The sequence below is a fragment of the Buceros rhinoceros genome, unplaced genomic scaffold (genome assembly GCF_000710305.1).
Source record: "Buceros rhinoceros silvestris isolate BGI_N320 unplaced genomic scaffold, ASM71030v1 scaffold6931, whole genome shotgun sequence".
Lineage (NCBI taxonomy): Eukaryota > Metazoa > Chordata > Aves > Bucerotiformes > Bucerotidae > Buceros > Buceros rhinoceros.
In genome coordinates this window covers 86,975-108,880 of record NW_010394775.1, presented here as the reverse complement: position 1 = coordinate 108,880, position 21,906 = coordinate 86,975, and the positions used below count along the sequence as shown (strand labels likewise).

Sequence of the window (21,906 nt, the reverse complement as noted above, 5' to 3'; positions counted from 1 at the left end):
CCCCCCCACCTTCCTGGCTGTTCATCCAGCCCATGCTTCACTGTACTTTTATGATTTTACAACTCTTTTTTTTTTTTCCTAAGGTCATGCAGTGATATCCAGGTAGCTGTGCTCTTTCTCTGTCCATCTCTCCTCTCTTTCCTGATGCTTCTGAGCACAGTAGACACTTTTAGTCAGTTTGCCAGATACACCGAAATCCTGCAGTTTTTTGTGTAAACTGTCAGATGGGCAGAGGAGAAAGACGCTATTGATACTGGAAAAAAGAAGAAAAATCAACAGTTCTTCACTTTAACTCATTTAGCAGCAAGAGAAATCACCTAGATGATTTTCATACACTAGTCTGCAGACAACCAAGTAAGTAGTTGATTCTGAATCTGTATTTCTAACCTATGAATATATTGCTGTGAAGGAAATACAGGAAATAGAGAAGATGCTGCTCCACTGGGATGAATATTACTGAGGATATGAGGTGGAATGGGATTTAAGATGGGAGATTGAGGGTCTAATGGCGCAGGCATCTTTGCAAAACTGTTCTCCATGAGGTGTCTTGCATGCAGAACAAACCTGTCTCAAACTGAAGTTGTCTGATGCCTCAAAATTTTGTTTTTAACTTTTTCTGGCTCTTCAATGTGGATATGAAAAAATCTTGTTTTATTGAATGTACATTTTGATTTACATGATATGCACTTGACATAGCTGACGGTGTGTTAAAATTGTGATTTAATAGTATTTTGTATTGTTAAACTTACAGTATCTTATCAAGTTTGTTATTTCTCTGTTGATGTTGTGTAACTTCTGTATTATTCTTTGTATTGCTGTGTTTTAAAGTACTGCATGAAGTATGTTGATACTGGGGAACAAAGCAGGGAGAAGCCTTGAGGAGATGAGGTCGTTTCATCCTTTGGCAAGTTAATGGTGTAGAGCAGAACGTTGAATTCAGTCTTTAGAAGTACTCAAATAGTGCTTCAGTATCAAATAGGCTACTTTGCTTAATCAATATTTGTGAAGTTTACTAGACTATTACTGTGCAGTAAGAGTCTTTGTTATTTATTCTTTAGAATGTCGTGCTTCAGTATCAAATAGGCTACTTTGCTTAAGCAATATTTGTGAAGTTTACTGGACTATTACTGTGCAGTGGGAGTCTTTGTTATTTATTCTTTAGAATGTCGTCTTCTGTTGGTAACAATAGGCTGCCATCGTCTGGTGAAATCAGCTAACTGCCTCACAGGGACCTGAGATTTTCAGAAGAGGGAAGCCTATTAAAATATGGAAAGTTTAGGCGGAATAAATGTTAATTTTGTTGTTAGAGGAAAGTAGTTATTTGTAGAAAGAATAAGTAATAAGTCTCTTGGAAGGTTTTATGTTAAACCTCTCTTTCTCCCACTTCCCTTTTTCCACAGAATCTGTGGAGAATGTAAAGGTGGAGTTCATTTCTTGACAGTTTTTCTCCCTGTTCTGCTGATAGTGAATTTCCTTGTTCTGTGGAAAGACCGCCAGTGGTAATATCGTTAGTTAGTTATTCTGTGAATTTTGTTGCTCTCCGTATTCAGAAATCATTGCTGAGAATGTGTAAGGCGTGTTTTGTATTGCAATGTCTGTGTATCACCGTGACATCTGCTTGGGTTTATGTTAAAGTATGCCGAAGACACAAGGTGTGTAAGTTATTCGTTATTATTATCCACAAATACTAGCCAAAGAGTGGTAGTGGAGGGTCATTGAACATACTTTGTTCTCGTAAGTGACAGACATCCTATAAATTTGTGTGGCACGATTCAGGAAATTATTGTCTTTTCACTAAAAATAACTCATACAGGAGACACTTAGAATGAACCCTTTGATACCCACCTTCCTCAGTGCAGAATTGCCAATGCAGTTCAACTCACGGATGAAGTTTTTTAAACTTCGAAGCTAGCTGCATATACCTTGGAGATGGTGAAAAGCTAAGCAGTTGATAAAATTCTTTAGAGGTTATTGATTAAGTGTGAGAATGGAGGTAGTATCTTCAAGATAGTGTTGCAGTTCCTTTTATGAATGTTATATGTATCCATGGATACTGACCGTAGGAAGAGTTTCTCGCTCTGGATGCATGGCAGAGAGGAAAGAATGAGAAGGCCAGAGAGTTTTTAAGGCTTTGGAAGAATAAGATGAAGACTAAACAGTCTTCAACCTCTTAGAACTTCGCTACATTTTTACAACGCTTTTCCGGTTTGTTGACTTCGACGGTAATCTGTAAAGAATTCTTAGGTTTAGGAAGTACTAACCATGCTTTCTAGGGACTAGGACTACTCTGCTAAAGCTGTGCCTGAAGGAAAGTTTCTGATGAGGTCCAAAACTGGGGAATACTTTCTGGAGTCTGTATTAGGCTCCTTAACTAACCTCAGCCAAATCTCCTTACTTTTGGAGACCAGAAAGTCCGTTTTTCTTATGTGTGTCTGGTGATTAGTAACGGGAGCACAGGCAGTCTGAACAAAAGCAAGAAGGATTTTATTTGTTCATGTGGCAACCTACTCACCTGTGGGCATTTGTTATGTTTGAAAATCTTATCCAAAATGCAGTTATTAAGATGTACTGAGAATGTAGGTAACTGCTTCCAAGAGCTCCTTGCTGCTGGGTGGGTTTGTTAGCAGCGGGTTGGCTGCACTGGCCTGCTGTGGGGTGTGAAGGTGCAGGCTAATAGAAGGAAGCAAAAGTTGTTCTATATGTGTTCAGGCCTTAGTCCATCTTCTTAAATGTCGTAGTCTTGGCAGATGCAGCGTTCCTGTTGTCCATTCTGTAAGCTTCAGTTAGAATTGTTGCTTTCTCTGATACATTTTCTTTTAATCCTTATTACTAAATTAGTGTAATGTACTACCTTACACTGTGAGTTTATTGTTTTAGTTAAGCTGCAGAATTTGAACCTGCTGGGAGTGCCAAGTTGCAGTGAAAGCTGGTAAGTATCCCCTGTGTGAAGTGTACATCAACAGCTCTGTGTGTCCTGTGAGTGTGGTAACTAATTCCTGAGTGGAAAAATCTGCTGAAGGTGTAGCCTTTTTTTCTACATATACATCAGTTCTTGTCTTTTAACCCTGTCTATATTTAGAGATCCTTAGCTATGGCTAAAGAAGGCCATGATACAAACTCAACAAACTAACAATAAATATACTCATTAACTACAATCTTCAGTACTTGATGACTGCTTTCCCTGTGTTATCTGCAGGGACATGCGCTCCTTAGAAACATCATTCCCTGTGTACTTGACACTGGCAAGGCTTCACCTGAGTACTGTGTTCAGTTTGGGGCCTCTCACGCCAAGAATGGCATTGAGGGGCTGAAGCATGTCCAGAGAAGAGCGACGAGGCTGGTGAAGGGTCTAGAGGAGAAGGAACAGCAGAGGGAACTGGGGGTATTTAGCATGGAGAAAAGGAGGCTCAGGGGAGATCTTCTCACTCTCTACAACTACCTGAAAGAAGGTTGTAGCAACGTGGGGTTCAGTCTGTTCTTCCAAGTAACAAATGATAGGATGACAAGAAATGGCCTCAGGTTGTGCCAGGGGAGATTTAGGTTGGATTTACAGAAGAGTGGTAAAGCGCTGGAACAGGCTACCCAGGGCTGTGGTGGAGTCCCCACCCCTGGAGGTACTTAAAAGACATATAGATGTGATGCAGAGGGACATGGTTTAGTGGTGACCTAGCAGTGCTGGATGAACTGTTGGACTTGGTGATCTTAAAGGTCTCTTCCAACCAGAATGATTCTGTGATTGTGATCATCAGAAGCCAGGCCTAGAAAGATGCTTGGTGATCTGCAGATTTGTTTTGGGTTTTGTTTAGTGTTTGGTTTTGGTTTTGGTTTTATTCTGCCTTGAACTGTTTTACAGAATTTCTGTTTACAAAAACTGGTTTTTGGTAAAAGCTTCCCCTGGCCCGCTCTCCCTCCTCTTCCCATGTGGTTTTGGGTGTCAATAGCATGGCGGTGCTAACGCAGTATTAACTACAAGGAGACCAAGCAGATGAAAAATGTCAGATATTTGACTTGACGCTTACTGCCTAGTGTGCTCAGAGAAGTGGACTTCTACATAGTGTTTTCTTCTCCTACTAGTCTGTGTCATTTCCCAAGGTGAAGTGTAGATTTTTTTAACTTTGTGAAGAACAACAGAGAGAAATGATCCACAAGGTATGTAGATTTGGAAAAAGGAAGAATAGAGAAAATATCTAGAGAAGTCAGACAGATGTTTGATTATAATTTCTGAATGTTTTGACACAATCTGTCATGTAATCAAGTATACAGATGCAAGTATTCTCTAAGTTTATTTAATTTATTTTGAATCCCAATAGCAAATATACACTAAATAGATATATAACATATCCATTTTATACAGTACTGTCAGTATTGAGAATTCTATGTGCTGACCCACATAAGAAGTCAGGGCAGCTGAGTTCCAGCTATCTGCTTGCATTCAGCAATTTTAAGGTACTTAATGAGGGATTCTTAACCCGTGTGATGTCAAAATATCAAAGAGGAAAAAATTAAATGAAAAACATGATTACAGTTGTTATAGATAAAAGAAAATGGTTGTGCTGGCCTAAAGGGAGTTTAATAATCATTCCTATTAAGCTTAAAGCATACGATAAATCTTGACTCTTACTTTTCAATGTTCAGAGCGTATCAAATTAAAGATAGCAAAACCTTAAAGGACATTTCCCTCTTAAAGTTGCAAGAAAAAGTACCAAAAACTTTTTATAAAGCCTTTTTGTGTGTTAGTTCTTGATATGCAACCTGCCTTTATCTCACACAATAGGATATAAAAATACATTCTAGTTTAGACAGAAAAGACCTCACAATACCGTACCTTTTTATTGCATCTTTGCTGATTACCAAAAATGGCACAAGAGGTTGTCCTTGAAGTCTGATAATTTTTTTTGCAACTTTTCTTAGAACACTTTTTGGCAGAGGAAAAGGTCCTTGCTGTGGAAAAAGTCACTTTCACTTGATTCTTAGAATTGATTTGAAAGAAAGAATATGTCAGGACTGTGTGATTTGAGTAAAGAATTTAACGTCTATAATAGGAAACGTCAAATACAGTTTCCAGTTCCACTTCCAAGAGTTCTTCAGTAAGATTTAAGGGCTTTTGTTTAAATTATTCAAATGTAGGTAGGAGCATTGTCAAATAATACAATGGATCCTACTAACATATTGTTTCTAATTAATTATCTCTCAAGTAGGAAATACTTTGTAAACTGGTTAAATAGTGTAAAATTGGCATTTTTATGCAAATTTCAAGTATTGTAGAACTGATTTGGACAAGTTGCTTTTTGAAATGATCAACTTTGGTATCACTTGAGAAAATTTCCAAGTTGCACACTGTTTCTGGCTAAAATGCAGCGGAAAGTTAAAGGCTGAACCTCCCAGTACTTTACAGGATTATTGAAGAGGCTTATGCCACTGTATAGCGCTTTCTTCTTTCTTCGTCCTGTTGGACAGAAATCATTCACTCCCAGTTTGGCAATATGATTAGAATGAAGGAAGACTACCTGCAGCAGTAAGAAACAGTAAAATTTAATAGTTAGTATGTAAATGGGAAAAATATCTGAACATTAATTGGCATATAGATATCTGAGGTTTGCTGTAAGATCAGTTGGATACAGGTCTTAATAGCAACAGAAGTTAAAAAATTTGTTAAATCTTTGAAAAACTCCTGCCACAGTCTCTCCCACAAAAAAAAAAAAAGTTATGTGGTATTTTATCAGTATATTATCAGAATAATTATGGAACATTCTCCTAAAATGCAATTTTATATTCTCTTCTAGTAAGTATTATAATAAAGCAGTGCTATGTTCTCTCAAATGCTCATTTTCAGTGATGTAAAAAATTGTAAAAAGTAGCCTCTAAAAAAGTTGCTATTGGGAGAGATTTGTCTATATGTTTATAGGAACAGATCAGCCTAGATGTAGCTTAAATTAGTAAAAAGAAAAAAGGGCTTGTGGTAGTAGAGTCTAGAATTTGTTGTGTAAAATCGCGTACATTGACTACAGAGTTCTTTTGTCATATATCTAATCTTACCTCACATCGTCAGTCGATGTTTGGGTTTTGTGGTTATGGGTTGTGGGGAGTTTCACATTTACCTCAAAAGATTTTCCTTTAATTGGAAGTGAGATCAGAAGGGGAAAGAAATTAAATTCAGAGGTAAAATCTTTTACCAAATAGCTTATCACGTGCTCTGCCATTTGTGCATTTCTTCATGTTTCCTCAAGCTTTGTTCTGCTCTGTATCCTAAGGTGTAGGTTGTCTTCTAAAACATACAATTTTTATTGCTGTCCCAGAGTTCAGGAAATAAATGGGTTTTGAAAGCATTTTATTGCAGAATCTATCTAGATCTAAATAAAAATTTTTAAATCTTATCTCATTATTTCAGCCTCATAAATAATTTACTTTGGATTTAAGACTTTTCAGCTTGGGAATGGAAAAATTTCCACTTTGGCTTGCTGATATGGAAGCTAATAAATCTGTAGCAAAGTTTAATCTTGTGTATTTCTTTAAGTACATACATGATTGCAGGCTTTCCTGTATGAGTGTCAGGTCAAAATATATGTGACAGTTAATTACGCTTTTTAGTTATATTCTACTCAGTTCAGCAGTGTGAAAGTCAAACAACTTGTAACTACCAGAGTTTTCTATTAAGTTTAGTATATGACCTGCAGATATTTCAGTTCGGGTAATCCAGGAGGCACTTTCTTGAGCTTATTTTTCTCAAGATGGATTTCACGTATACTTGGCATGTTGGCAAAACTTCCGTTTTCCACCTCTTTGATTCTGTTATTCCCGAGGCCTAGCCTAGAAATAGTACAAGGAACATTTAATTAAAGACTAATTGAGATTCGCAACACTGAAGAGCATACTTTTAAGATTGAAATACACAGGAATAGCCTTAGGGGGGAAAAAAAGAACTGGGGAAAGATGATGAAATCTTCCCTCTGGTAGAAAACAATCCACCATTGATCTAACAAACATGGTTTTTCTTCTTAATTTAATCTCCGTTTAAAGGACAGCAGTAGCCTGATGTGAGCAATTGTCCAGTTTTGCATGCAGTTTTTCCGCTTTCAGTGGCAAGAGTTCAAAAGATAAATGTCAGCCAATCTGCTTGTAAAATAAATCAGGCTCTTTTATCAAGCAGAATAGCTACAAAGTATACTCACTAATAAAAAGTTGTTCTAATAAATAGCCAAAGAAGAACAAGTCTTGTAATTTATATATATAGCTTAGACAGAAACTTTATATTGTAAAAATAGGCAGGACTACCTTCTTTTCCTTCTTCCACATTTTCCTTAATTTAGGCCTTAGTTAGCATTTTTTTTGCTATAAGACTTCAGCCTGCGTTGCCAGGAAGATGATTCAGAAGGCGAAGGTACAGGTCACCTTGGAATTGCTCTTTCCGTGCATCCTGCAATCCCCTTTTCCTCCTTTCTTGCTTGACTTCTTCAGAAACTGAAGCTGTTGTCTCAATGCAGTTTGGTAGTTCCTCTTTGATAGTAGTTTCTGTTATCACATTCAGTGCTGCTCAGCCGTATGTTCAGAGTATTTAACTGAGCTTTACAGAAAGAACTCCCTTCTTCTGTGCTATATCAGAGATAAGTTCCTTGGAAAACATGCATTTTTTTCTTTTTCTGAAATCCCATCACATTTGGAAACAGCAAGTTGTTTCCTTTACCAGGAAGGTTTCCTTTACTACTCTATTTCTCTGAGGATAGTTTTCAGGAGGTGAGTTTATCTTTTCTTATAATTCACCAATTTTCCCATGTGTTTGTATTAAAAAAATACCAAATTTCCCTAGTCATGCCATCCTTTTGTATTTTTCTTTGGGAAATGTAAGGAGTACCTCCTTCCAGGACTTGTAAGCCTTCCCTAGAGTTAAAAAGCTATTATGACTCTTACATTCTGAAGTTTTAGCTGCAAGAAAGGCATTCTGTTCCTAAAACAAAGATCAGTTGGTGTTGCTGTAGATCTCATCTTGGGGGGTGATTTGTGAGGTGAGTGCCCAAGGAGTTAAAATACCCAGGCCTGAGAGGGACCAGGAGAGAGACAGATCCTAAGATCTGTCCATAAACAGCGTGACCACAAACATTCACATGTTCTGAGTATGTGAAATACTTAACTGCAATGCTTAATTGAGGCATATTGCTACTAGCGCTTCAGGAGACCATATCTAACAGCCCCGCCATATTGCACACCACCGAGGTGCGTGAGGTGTGGACTGATGACAACTGCGTCTTGTACTCAGGTGCTATTGTGAACTGCAGCCAGGACATGTAATAACAAGGCTCGTGTTTGGGGTTTGGTTTGGGTTTTTAAAGCTTGGTCTTACAGCAGTTCTTACTAAAATGCTTGAAGTTTTTAATTCTCTTTTCTTCTGTTAGCAAGAGAAGTATCACATAAAATTCTGCCAGTTCCAACCTTTTATCAAACAAAAGCATTCTATGTGGGAATTTTACCTTTGAAGATCTTTGTACCGTTTAAAATCTTCAAGTTCAATGGCTGTGATCTTATTGTCGTCTAAGTGAAGTTCTAGTAGACTGGAGGGGAAGTCTGATGGAAAACAAATGCACAGGATGAGACAAATAAGTCAACTTATTTTCATTGGAGTATTTGTAATTTTCCAAACAGCTTCTTTCTTTTGTGCTTAGGACTGGGTGAAGAATTGGAGGTAGGCGTGTGTGTGTATCTACATCAAGTATGTTACTTTTCTAAAATTAAAAAATAGGAAAAAAAATCCACGCCACTTGGTTTAAAATAGTAACTTTAAAAAAATTAAGTGCATATGCTAATGTTAAGATTCCAGTTTCAAAATCTGATATAACTTTACTAGCTTTTTTTTTAGCAGCTGTCATGTACTTTTGGTTGACCTATTAAAGACGGAACTTGTACGTTACGTACAATTATCCAACAGCTGGTAGTCAGAATCCTGCTGCTGTGGAACCTGTGCTATTTTTTGTAGATATGTCTTTTCTTCCTCACAATGCAACAGCTGCGCTATTATAGCTCCTAAGGCGTGATCAGGGAGGAAAGCTTTTGGAATTCGCTAAGCAAAATGAGATATTTGGAACGCTCTTTCCTGTGCAGGCTGTTTTCTCAGGTGGTACCAAACAGTCCCTATTCAGAACTGTCAGTGAAAGGACCAGGAGGTGGGGAATCTTTTTTGCAGTATCCTTGTCATGAGGGCAGAGAACAAGAGTAACAGGTTGGAATTGCCATTTGCTGCCCATGGGTTCAGTTTTACCAGCATCTGTCTAGATGGCACCCTGACACCGAGCAAGAGGAATGCCCTGTTTCTCTTAATAGTGTGGCTGAGGAGAGCGCTGCTCCCACTGCCATTGCTGTCTGGTGTAGCGTTGCAGTACCAGAGAGAAGGGGTGTGCTTTACACTCTGTCTTTATGCCAGTTGATGTGCTTTGGAGTGTGTTTGTCTGGGCTTCTTGCCACTTTGCATTCCACTTGTCAGTTCCTTTGGGTGCTGCTTGCATCTGAGTTACAGCGTTCAGAGGGAAGACTTCCCATCTGTCCGGTTTTGATTTTAAGTGCATTTTGTAAGTTACATTTTTAAAAATCCGTCTATGTCATTATCACATTTGAAGAGAGAAGGATCTACAAACTTAGTAGAACGTGTTCACCATGAAATCCTGTTTATGATTTATTTATGTATTTGATACCACATATTAGACCTCATGCTGTGCTTCCTTGTAGGGTATTTGTCTATAACAAAGACAAAATCTGCATCATTTTATGTATGTATTTTTTGTGATAGGAGGTGGTGTTATGATGATACTAGAAGAATGTTGTCTTTGTGTGTTGGTGTTACCATAGGCAGCCAGATAATTTCAGATATTAAAATTACGTAAACAGTTGTGGTGAGTTGGTTTTGTGAGTTTGTTGTTGGATTTTTTTTTAGTGTTCTCATCTACAGAGACAACATCCTATATATCTTTGCATATATATTTGTTTGCAAGAAAAGATTAAATTTAATAAGAAACAAGTTCTTTACCAGAATGATTCAGAAATAAATATGTAAGAAGCCAACTTTTGGTGTCCCTGCAAGTTAATGGATGGTAAAACATATGGTATTACACTTTGTTTCCTCCCTTTTTCTCTTAGCTAGTAGTTTAGAGCAGTTGAAAGTGATGACAAATCAGTTAAATGCTACAGTGACCTACAGAAAACGCAGGTGCTGAGTGTTGTACTGAGTTCCTTCACTCTACTTTTTGTGTGTGTGGAGGTCAGTGATTTATAAAGTTAGTGTTTTAATTTATGACTACCTCTAAATCACAAGTTAATAGTTTTATATGGAGGAGTGATTCAGTTTGGTAGAATGTTATGTTGAAATGAATTAAAATGTAGTATTAGGTTTCACTTAGCAAAACCCCATCAGAAGATGTATAAAATGTGGTATTGGATTTTGCATTAAGGTGGTTATATTGCAGAACATATTTGAGGCACCAAGTTGCCTTTCTTTGCAAGGATTTTTGAGAGGCTGGTATGAAAGGTGTGAAGTGATATCGTACTATAATGTTCTTCACATTGTTTCTCCCTACAACAGTCTCTGGATGACTCTGAGGGGAAGCGTGCATGGCCTGATGGGCAGAAGGCAGGAGAGGGGCTGGAGAGCAAGCGTGCCTGCATGCTCATGCACATGTCTGAGATGTAAAACGGGGTACCATGTGCAAAAAGAAAAGTAAGGTAGAGGTGGTTAGGGTAGTAATGAACAGTACAAAACAGAGTTGATGAACATTGTAATACTGATGTAGATGTTAAAGCATTTTATTTAGGAGTATACTGGTATAGGTAAAATAGAAAAGGTGTACAACAAAGCTTACCTTTAGGAACTGAAGTTAATTTAGCTTCTGCAATTCTTATGTGATAGATATTTACTCCTTCGAAAGCCCCTGGCTCTATTCCATTATTGTTAATAGGATTTGCACTTATTTCTGTCCAAGGGAATAAAAAAAATTATTTATAGCCTAGGAATTTTGTGTATGCTGGACTAAGTTATAAACAGCTGAATGAATTTTATTTGACTTTTGATGTTCTAAGTGTTAATTAATGTTTAGCATCAATTACCTATCACAAGGACTGGAAGTCACAGCTTTCTGGAATAAAGACTGTCTAATTTGGCTTGCAGGGTTACTAGAAACTTGACCTATGTAGCAACTCCACATAGAAATTAAATGGTGAAAGGTAAGTTTCCACAGCATGAACATCTCCTTAAGAGGAATTGCACGCTGGGGAAATCTTTTAATGGAAATTCTATACAGTGTGTTACATTTTTGATAAAGGCATTTTCTGTTCAATGTAATTGGACTTACCTAAAACATGTAGAGACTTCATTCCTTTAAATATGTCCTTGGGAATTTTGTTAACCTTATTAGCATGAATTCTGAGCTCTGCTAAAGTTCTTGGTAGATTTGTTGGGATCTCAGTTAGCTGGTTATGGGACAAATACAGTCGTCGTAGCTTCTTTGTTGGTTGAAAGGCTTTTGGATGGATCTTGGATATTTTATTGTTGTTCAAGGCCAATGCCTATGAGATATGGGAAGAGCAGCAGAAAGAAAATGTCTTTGTACAGGTATGTTACAATTACGACTTTTAAGTCATGAATTTGATACATAATTTAACAAGGATTGAAAATATTTTTTTCCCGTCATTGCAAACTTCAGCACTTTGTATGTACTTTGCGCATTTCAATTGATTGTGAAAATGAAAAAAAAGAACCTGAAAGCTGGAGCATCAGCTAGAAGGTAGAGAAAAACTAGTCAGAACCGACAAGGTGCCAATGGATAATGAGAAGAAATGACAGAACAGTATGTATGTCTTCATATATTTTGTGTGGTTGGATGGGAGTGATATTCTTTTGTTGTTGTTGTTGTTCCATAATGGAACTCTCAAACCTCAGAATTTTATCTTCTTTTTTTCAGCATAATGCTGCAAAATACAAGTCACGTTTTTAATCTGAATTTCCCAGAAGTTAATGTTTGCATATGACGTAAACACACAGGAAGTTATATCTTACTTGCCGTAAATTTTCAGCTCCTGTGAAATTTTCCAGCTTTTCTGTATAGTACACTAGTCCTTTTCGGGGACAGTTTTTGTTCTTTGTTGCTATGTGTTATGTGAGAACTTGTAATGAGTTACTACAGGTAACAAAATACAAGTTACCTGAAATTATTTTCATGTTAAATCACAACTCTACACTGTTGAGTTTTTTTCTGTTTTTGCCTTCTCAGAGCTGCTCTTAAGTTGTCTGCTCTTTGGATTCTTGGAGGACTAAAAGTAGAGCAAAACAGACTTAATCTTTTTTCCCAGAGAAAAATGAGGATAGCTCAAGGAAATAAACAGGAAATGCTCCTTCCTAATCCAAATTGCCATCTGTGCCTTTGCTAAGTAGACTAGTATGCGGACAAGTTGTAGAAAGTAAACTTTGTTTCCAGTAAAAATTCTGTTAGGCCTTGCCACAAATTAAGTGCTGAGAGAAGTCAAACCAGCTCAGAGTTTTCAGTTGTAATTAAGTGGTGACTCCAGTGTACAGTGTGGTAATTGTTGATGTATTCCAGTGACTTCCTCAATCATTGGAGGTTAGTTTCTGTAAGATTTTTTATACTGGATGTAAACTACAGTTAGTGGTTAACTTGCTGGTAAGACCATCTGTACCCAGACACCCGGCACTTAAGGGCAATTGGAAACTCTTTGTTGCAAATAATGGATTTATATGGTTCCTATTTTTTCTATTGTTGCTTAACCCATAATAATTAACAGGCCCGTTCATAAGGACTTAGATCCAGTAAATTTTCAGTTCTTGCTCAGGAATCAAATATAACTGAAAAGGATTTATGTTAGTTTAATGTGCATTTCATGTTCTTCCTACTGTGGAATAGAGTGTCGATTTGCTATAACTTGTGGAACAAATTGGTCATTTTTACAATGAAAATTTTAAAATTGTCAGTGTTTGCTGGTACTGGATCTAGAGTGACATCTTGTGGAAATAAGTATTCCAAACCAGGTTTAATCTACCTTTCCAGGTAGATGTCTTTCTTTCATAATAAAAAGGGATTATTGTGTACTGTACGTATCTAGATTTATCAGTTACAGGTGATACTTATTTTAAAGTCTGTGTCTACTTGGATACTTGAGCATGTTGAATAGTAGTAAAGCACCGGACCTTCAAACCTGGTCTGTTTTCTGTTCAGGTCATTTGGATTTGTAACACCAGTTTCAGTGATGTATGTGTTTAGTTGTATGCTGTGTGCTTTTGAAAATACCCTCAGAAAATAATGTTCTAGTTCTCTTGTGACGTTAAGTTCTTTCTGCTATTCTACAACTAAGCAGATAAAAAAGAAGCACTTGTCTTGCAGCCTTTAAAATGCAGGAAATGTTTCTGTGCATGCTAAGGGCTGAAGAAATCTTGAGGGTCTTCTTGGTGAGAAGCATGTGGTACATTTTCTGGATGTTACAGAAAGCAGCATAGTTGTTACAGCTCAAAGAAATTTACTTCTTACCATGCGGGTGTTAGACTATTTTTCTGGATACTATTGGAGTTGAAAAATATCATTTGTATTTTTGAAGTATCAGAATATTTCATGTTTCTAAGTAGGATTTCAAACTTGGAAAATAGCAGGCTTACATAAAGTGATGTGAGTCCTTGGAGATCGTTTTCCTTGACCTCTTTAATTTTGTTGTTTTGAAGGTCAATCATACGAGTATCTGGTGGAATGTTGCGAGGTATCGATGTCAAACCTATTTGTATGTGACATAAACAGAAACATTATGTGCCTGTATATAAGTTGAAAGAATTTAACTGCTAAACAGCAAAACACTCCGATTGTTTATGATTATGATGGGAACAAAAATACAAACAGCCGTAAAGCAAAGCCTAGAAGGGAATATTTGTTAATGAGAGGAACTAATTCTCTAAAAATGTGAGACAAAAATGTGTGGACAGTGTCAGGAAGAACTGCTTCCACCCCTAACCATGAAAAGCTTGAATTGGGTGTTCATTGCAGATTCTTTTCCTCTGTGAAGTAAGGAGCCTTGGAGCACAGGTTGGGAACAAGCTGCCTGTGGGGGATCTGGGGCTGTGCTTCTGTATCGAGAAACAGGGCTGTTACAGTGGCTTTAAGGGGTTTCTGCTCAGAGCTTGAATGCTCCTTCCTACCCCTGCACTGCCCTATCCATTGTACTGGCAGGGTTGTTCATACAGCCATATAGCTGACATCAGGGCTGAGAAATGTGTTCTTGGTAAAGGTGGACAAAGGATGGTCTTCCAGCTGCCAGTACTTAATTACCAGTTGTGTAAATTCCTCAATCCAGATCACTGTTCAGTAACAAAACCACTGCAGTTCGTACCATCTGAAATCCTGAATCAGCAGATGAGACTAGCTCTAATTTTCTTTACAGTGGAAACACTGAATCAAATGCTAAATGCTGGTCCAGTTTAATTATGGAATAATTGTTAATAATAGGTTATTATTTAAAGGTGAAGTCTACTACTAGTTTTTTCTGTGTGTGAATTGAAGTTAAGGGGTTTGGAATCTGTAGACCAGATGGAATAACCGCACTTTACTGCTGTCATGAGAAGTTTCATTCCTTAACAATGACTCATTTTTTAAATACCAGCAATTTATGTATTGACTCCATGTTTCTAAGACATGGGGAGTCTAGGGTTAAGTTTAGGATGGTGGCAGAGCTGTGATGAGATTGAGTGGCATCGTCACTGTGCTAGTGGCAGGAGCATAGTCCTTTGATTACCTTGAACCATGAGAAAGCACTAATTGTAACAAGAGATTAATAATGAATTCACATTAAGACTAGTGTGTATCTGCAACAGTGCCAGCAGCAGATTTGCCTTCAGATAAATTTTTGTGACTCTTTCCTGGAAGAGGGGACTACTAGCTTGTCTAATGCAAACAGAAGATACAGCAAACTTTTATGCTCCTCCGGCTATAACTTCACACAAGTCAAAGAAACAGAAGTATAATCTAAAATGTAAATAGAAGTGTTTTCACATTCTGTTGTTCTCTTAGTGGATAAAAAGCTGTGCAGTTGTTATGTACTTACTACCCTGATCAGTATTCAGTTAAACAGCTTTACAGTTATTTGTTAGTTATTCTAAATGCCTTTCCATTCTGTGTTGTTATTGATAGAAGTCACTGCTAATGGAAGGTGGCTATAGCAGCTTGTTGATTTTCTGAAATGATGCAAATGAAGCGGAAAAACATTTATGTTGTTAAAAATGCTGGACACAGATATGATTTCCAAGCCTAAATGAAAAAATGTCAGCTGCTTTGAAAATGACTAGTAGAGGAATATGTGAATGTATGCCATTTATGGAGGTGTAGAATCCATCGTTTAAAAGGCATGTCCTCCAAGGAGAGGCCAGTGAAGAACAACAGTGATAGAATTCATTCTTACCCAAGTCAGAGCAATGGACAACCCTCACATAGCACTGGCATCCAAAGGGGCATGTTGGGAATAGGTCGAAAGGCATTAGTGGTATAATTGGTTCAATGGTTGGAAATAGAGAATCGTCATCGTCGTCATCATCATAATCATCTTCCATATCTTGGAGCATCATATTCTTTAGTGTAAAGTCTGAAGGACCAATGAGAGGTTTGGCAGAGCACAAAGCCAAGAAAAGGAGGAGTGTGTATTCTTTCATGTCTTCTTAGTCAGGATAGGCAATCTTAAAGAGGAAAGTAAACAAACAAAGTCAAACACAAGAATCCATGAATGTGAAAGAGCAAATAAAGGTATTGAACTATTCACTTCACTCACTGCTACAGTCTCTGGCTCCGAAAAATGGTCGGTTAGGAATATTAATGTTTTATTGGTATATGAAGGATAAAGAATATTAAAAATCTTGCTATTCTGCTCCTTAAGCACTTCTAATTAAGCATGTCTTATTTTACTTTGGAAAAATAGAATTTTCAGTCCTGACAACAGCTTTTCCCATCTTCCAGTAATTGGTTACTGCTGTTGGTAGAAGTTCACCTCTGTATGCAAGAGCATTTGTATTGTCTTTTGTGTGATGAGGGCTCTTCATCCTGACAAGGTCTTGCAGGTTATGAATCCATGTCATTTGGAAGTTACTCAGTAACTTAAGTTATAGCCACAGAAAAGCTGGAAGCCACTGCTTTTGTGAGTGTACTTTTTTGATGAGCGTGGGTTTTGTTCTGGGGGTTTTTTTTGTCAGTCTAGCTTTGTCATCATAGGGCCTGTATGTGATAGCTAGGCAGTCAGCTGAAAAGAGCACAGAATGTGCCCCGCTTGAATTTCATGCCATAAACCCCATCAGCTTGCTAGATTAGCCTTAACTTGTAAGTATCTTTCCTTTGGTCTGAAAGACAGAAAGATGTTAGATCAGTTGGGGTTTTCTGCTTGAAGATGCCCTATATCAGATGGCTGCAGTTATTTTTTTCTGGTGTTACCAAGAATACATGAGTTACAAAGGACTTCAAAAGGAGATTTGTCTTCAGAAAAATGTGACAGACTTATAATAACGATCAACAGTTCAAAACATTAGATGTTTTCTACATACCCTAGTTTTATTCTGAAGATGATTTTATTGACCACTTACTCCTATAAAACTAGACACAGGGAAAACAGGTAGTAAGAATTGCCTCAGGATGTTTTGCAGCTCGGTGAGAAAAGACTGTAAATTGAGCCCTCAGCTCTGCACTGGTCCCTTCCAGAGCCCAACTCTGTGCAAACCAAGAAAGGCTGCTTTAATTTCAACATGCGTATCCTGTCCATTAATATGTTTCTGGTTTAGACATTCATAGTCCTTTTTAGAGATGTCAATATGTCAATTCTTGTTTGATCACCTAATTAGATGCTTTTTATCGCTGGTCCTCAATCACAGGAAAAGGAGCATGTGGGTTTGTACAAGGGTGTTGACTTGGCTTCTGAGGTTTTGTTTGTATTGCTTTTTTCTGTGCAAGGTTGTTTTAATGTTTCTTGCATATGGTTCTTAATAGCATGAAAATGCTGTGTATTGGATATAGTTACGTAGTAGTAATGTATGTTTCAGGGTGTATAAAAAGAAAAAAGCTAACAGCATTTAGATTATACAAAACTCACCCTTTTGAACAGAATACAGTGACTCCTTCCCCCCAGATATGTCTCTGAAGACAGGAGCACAATATACTTTGTATCTAGCAGGTATGTAGCATATTATAGAATCTTCCAGTTGCACGCTCATTTGAGTAGTGTGTGTATCTTTTACTGATTTAATAATCTCTTAGAAGAATCTTCACGTATGTTTTTTCCTATATTGTGCTCAAAAATAACATTCTCTTTCAGTGCTCCTAGAAAGAATTTTGTAGTTATACTTGCAATCCTATACAATGTGTTTTCTTGAAAGAGTCTTTGAATATAAACAGTGCTGGGAACAAGATGTGGAACCTACATTTGTTTGCTTGTAGAGAATTGCCATCATGTCTGGCCGTACACCGTTGGAATGTTTGGCCCTTTCAATCTTGTATTTGAACTTCAGCAACACAGTCAAAATGTTCAATACTTCAGTCATATCATGAATTAGGAGATGAGGAGTTTTAAGCCTTTCGGACTTCTGGGTTCTCCTTATCCTTGGACAAGTGCTTTAATGGCTGGGTTTTCACAGGTAGGGACTCAGGCTGGTCTTCTTCCCCTGGCTGCTTGGGTGTTAAGTGATAAAACTGAGTTCTATTCAGTAGTGTGGTACGATTCCTGCAGGTAGCCTATCAAGTATTGTAGCACATATCATGTCTTGGGACATCTGGTTTCTAATTCCCTGCTGACTTCTATTTGTGATAGGCACTGGATGTATAGTTTTACTATAGCTAGAAGATCGTCTTTTGTATACGCTCTTCTGGGTCTGATGCTAGGAAGTTGTTTTAGGAAACAATTTAAAAATCTGTTTCTGCACTTGCACCTGACGATTTGAACTATGAAAATGTTGAGGCTGTGATTGGAGTAGTGGCCAGTTTGAACTCTTGAAAACCACACATTGTTCACACACAGTTCTCGAAAAGTAGTGTTGAAAGATGTCGTTGATGACACGTATAGTCCTGGGAATTGCATCTCTTGAAAACAAGTCCCTTTACAGGTTTTGTTGGCCAAAGAACTGCCAAAGAATGGATTCTAAAGAACTGGATTTTATGGAGTTTTAGGTTATTTTTCCTGGCTGAGGTTTCAAGTTTCCCAGTAAAGAGATGTTGGTATGTCTGTAGAAATGGTCTGACTTTGCAGCTCACCTCAAAGAACTTACTCAAACTTGCTGCATGCTTAAATATCAAGAGTAAGAAAATTGAACAACACGAAAGCCTAAGATCCAAGATACTAGTGATCTTTCTGAAAATACTTTAATTATCATGAGAATTTTATGAAATATTTAATTGTTTCAGAAAGCACAGTTAATGAATACAGCTGTACAAATGGTTCACTGCTGCCACTTGAGGCTGGTTCTTCTCCCAGGTGTGTAATTTCAGTTCTCTCATACCAGCTCTTCCACTCAGGCTGTTCACTGAGCTGATCAAAGTCAGCATAAGACTAATATCAGCAAGATAAAAACCCAACACATTCTTTTGGGTGAACAAATTGTTTGACTCTGGGTATCAGAGCCAGTGCAAAGGAATGGGTGGAACAGCCTGGTTTGGGGGAACGGAACTTTTATACGGAAAGAGAGGGAAGGAAAAGAGGTGGGACAGCTGTCCTTGACACATACAAGCTGTTGGACCGGCTCAGGTCTTCTGTTGGATACTACCCTGAACAAATGTTTGTTCTTGGACATCTTGAGTCTGGCCTTGTCCATTCTCATTTTTACAGACTGGAATATTGAAGATGAGTTTGAGAGAGTGTGGTGAATTCAGGAAGGGCTCAAGTACTTCTTCATTATACCTTTATAGCAATCCATCTTCTCCTTATGTTAAAAAAAGCTTCTGAGTAACACTTTTTAACTGGAACACTAGCTACCCCAGAGGGACTTAACCGTGTGTGGAGAGTACTCTACACATAGAGATTCTGTGAAGCTGGCTTTCCTTCCTGAAGTATGTAACAATCTCAAAATCACTGTACTAGTTCTTTGGGACACACTTATCCTCACCAATGTGATGGTCTTTACCAAACCTCATACTGGCAAACTGCACGTAGAAGATAGGGAGTGTTTATGCTGTTATTTTAGGATAAAACTTATCATTTATAACTAATTAAATGCAGGTGATGTCACCATATGTTAACTCGATTAAAGCCTTTTAGAGATTGTCTGCAGAATTCCCACGTAAGTGCGCAGTAGTTCTGATATGAAAATTCTAAACATAAACTATGGGGAGAGAAAAACACTTGCTGTGAGGATAGAAGTTATGTTGTTAGCGTGGGATGTGTGCATGAAAAAAAAGTGGATTCCTCGGCAGTTGTGTGCCTGTCCTGCAGCATGCGGTCTGTGTTGTCTTAGCAGTTATGACACTGAAAGAGTTAATAGGTAAAGTTTTAAGACTTAAAAACGCTCTAAATTATATTTAGAAATCAATTCTGTTACCGGTGTACAAATTTCCTGTGGCATTGTTTCTGAAAAGGAAATGTTTAAATGACCCAGTGGTGGTCTTTACAGAGGCAAAGAAAAATCCCTGCATTCATTAATAACAGAAATCATTGCCCTGTGCACAGATTTTGTCCAAAGAAAGGCAAGACCATAGCTGTTTTGAAAGCTATATTTAAAAATAGTTCTGGTTCTATTAGTCATTGTCCCACTCCAGAAATAAAAGGAGTTTATGTTTAACTCTTTGTCTACTCTATTGATTTACTTAAATTGCTTCAGATAAACAGGAGGAAGTTTTTTTGTCAGTTAAATTCCTGAAGAAATCATTCTGTTGAGAAATAGTCCAATATCGAAGCTATGTAGATTAAAGAGAATAGCATGTTTAGAAAATAAATTTAGTTTACGCAGTGTTTACTTTTTATGGAAAACTGCTTGACTCTTGAGTCACTGAACATGATTTATGAGCATTTTTTAGGTTGTAGCTTGTCTACAGTTCACTTTTTCATGTTGTTTTTAATTACTTTGCTGATATCTGCTTAAAAAATCAGCCTGAATATCAAATTACACAAAGTTCACATGGAGTTGTAACTACAAGAGCTGCTGTAATTGCAGTCTGTGAAAATCTACCCTACAATAACTGAGGAAAATATTTATTGTCAGTAGTTAAGTGTTTGATAAGTCTTTCTTTAATAGCTAAATAAGTCACTGTAGCTTTTTTTGCTTAGCAGCTCAGTTGTAGTAAATACAGAATTATTTCAGCTGCAAAGTAGATTTTCAAATGTTTCATAAAAAAAAGTGGTACTCTGAATTACCTGACAATATTAATCTGCATATAGTGACTGACAACCTGTTGCTTAACTCCTTATTGCTATTGGTATAGAATAGATATTCAAACTGGACATACCTTGCAAGTGTGATAGTTCTTCTGGAAGCACTGTGATAATCCACCTGAGATCTTTATGTCCAGTTATTTCATGTTAAAAAACAAAAAGAGATAGAGGAAGTTAGGCTGAGTTCTGTGAAGTAGAAAGTAAATATAAAGAAAAACTCCACTTCCAAACTTCTTGAGCCTCCTGGCACCGTGGGTGATACCAGAGTAAAGTGCTGCTTCAGATTAGCCCATCTTAGTACTGAAGAATGATATTAAGACGACTTGTTACCACTCATATGTTTTTCATCACTGCTTGTCTCACAGCCAAAACTTCTGGCTTAACTCTAGACGTCTAGTGGAAGACTTTGTAAAACCTGTAGTTTAATAATAGTTGACATCAGGCCATTGGAAGTACAGTGAGGTCCATTTCAGGTCACTCCCGCTATGGAATCACACTTATTTATGTTTTCTTTAGTCTCTATTCTTAAGCAGTGTGACTTGAATAAAATTACAACGTCTTAGCCAGTGGCAGAGTAAAGCAAGAGCCTATAGTGATCAGCATGTTGCCAAACCTTTCTAAAGTATAAAATTAGGACTTTGTTGTGTACTTACGTATAAATTCTGCCTCCTGTTTTCAGTAGGCAACTATCTGGCTGGGGGAGGTGGTTCAAGAATGAAAAACATAGATCAGATTTTATTAGTCAATGTGGTTAATTTCTCTTGTGTATGAGGAAGAAAATGTATATTTTATTTAAAACAGAGACAATATTTGCAGTATTCTGAGATAAGGACTGAAGAGCTTAAAACAAAATCTTTATGAAATTGCCCTGTTGGGTAGTTTTCACTGACACGCACATCAGAGTGTTTAGAAACTGGGTTATTCTTTGTTTACATTTCATCGCTGCCTGTTTGTTTCCTTCAGAAATGTATGACTAACTCAGTTTACCTAAAGCAACTTTCATAGTCAGAGTAACAGTTTGTCTTAAATTTACAAAACACACTATCTACACAATTCCAGGCACACCAGGCAGCATCCGTTTCTTTAATTAGCTCCTTTCTGCATTAAGGGTCTGGTCTCGCTGTGGGAAAACAGCCCGGAAATTTTATTTGTGGTTTTGGTAGGGTTTTTTTTTTTTTAATAGACATGTAATGTGGTGCTGTTTGCAAAATGACAGTTTAAGTTGCATAATAGTTATTTTGTCTACTGTTACTTTCTTACAGAAGAGAAAGGTGCTATGCCAAAACTGAAAACTTCCGTGTTATCAGATCAAACATGATAAGGTTCACGTGACCTGCTGCATTGTTTTTGTATGTGATCCAGTTCCAGTAGCAAAGATGAATGAGGATAAAAGTTCTTCCTATCACTTTTCCCAAGGAATGAAATTACAGTTTCAAAAGCAATCACATTCCCACAGAAAAATCTGAAGGATGATCTTAAACTTTTTGGAAGTCTCACATTGCGTGTGTCTATATTGCATTCTCCTGCCTGCATTTAGAAACCAAAGCT

General features: G+C 37.4%; 2 protein-coding genes across 2 annotated transcripts in view; one reads left to right on the top strand and one right to left on the bottom strand.

Annotated features, from left to right (window-relative positions):
• Window positions 1–21,906, top strand: part of CENPP (centromere protein P) — a 131,648-nt gene that overhangs the window by 53,696 nt on the left and 56,046 nt on the right.
• On the bottom strand, window positions 5,310–15,675 carry ASPN (asporin). Its single transcript, XM_010145317.1, has 7 exons — window positions 15,427–15,675; window positions 13,640–13,752; window positions 11,328–11,541; window positions 10,839–10,949; window positions 8,463–8,556; window positions 6,669–6,807; window positions 5,310–5,507 (listed from the first exon to the last, which is right to left on the bottom strand). The coding sequence occupies exons 1-7, from the start codon at window positions 15,671–15,673 to the stop codon at window positions 5,310–5,312; spliced, it is 1,116 nt and encodes a 371-aa protein (XP_010143619.1). The 5' UTR covers window positions 15,674–15,675.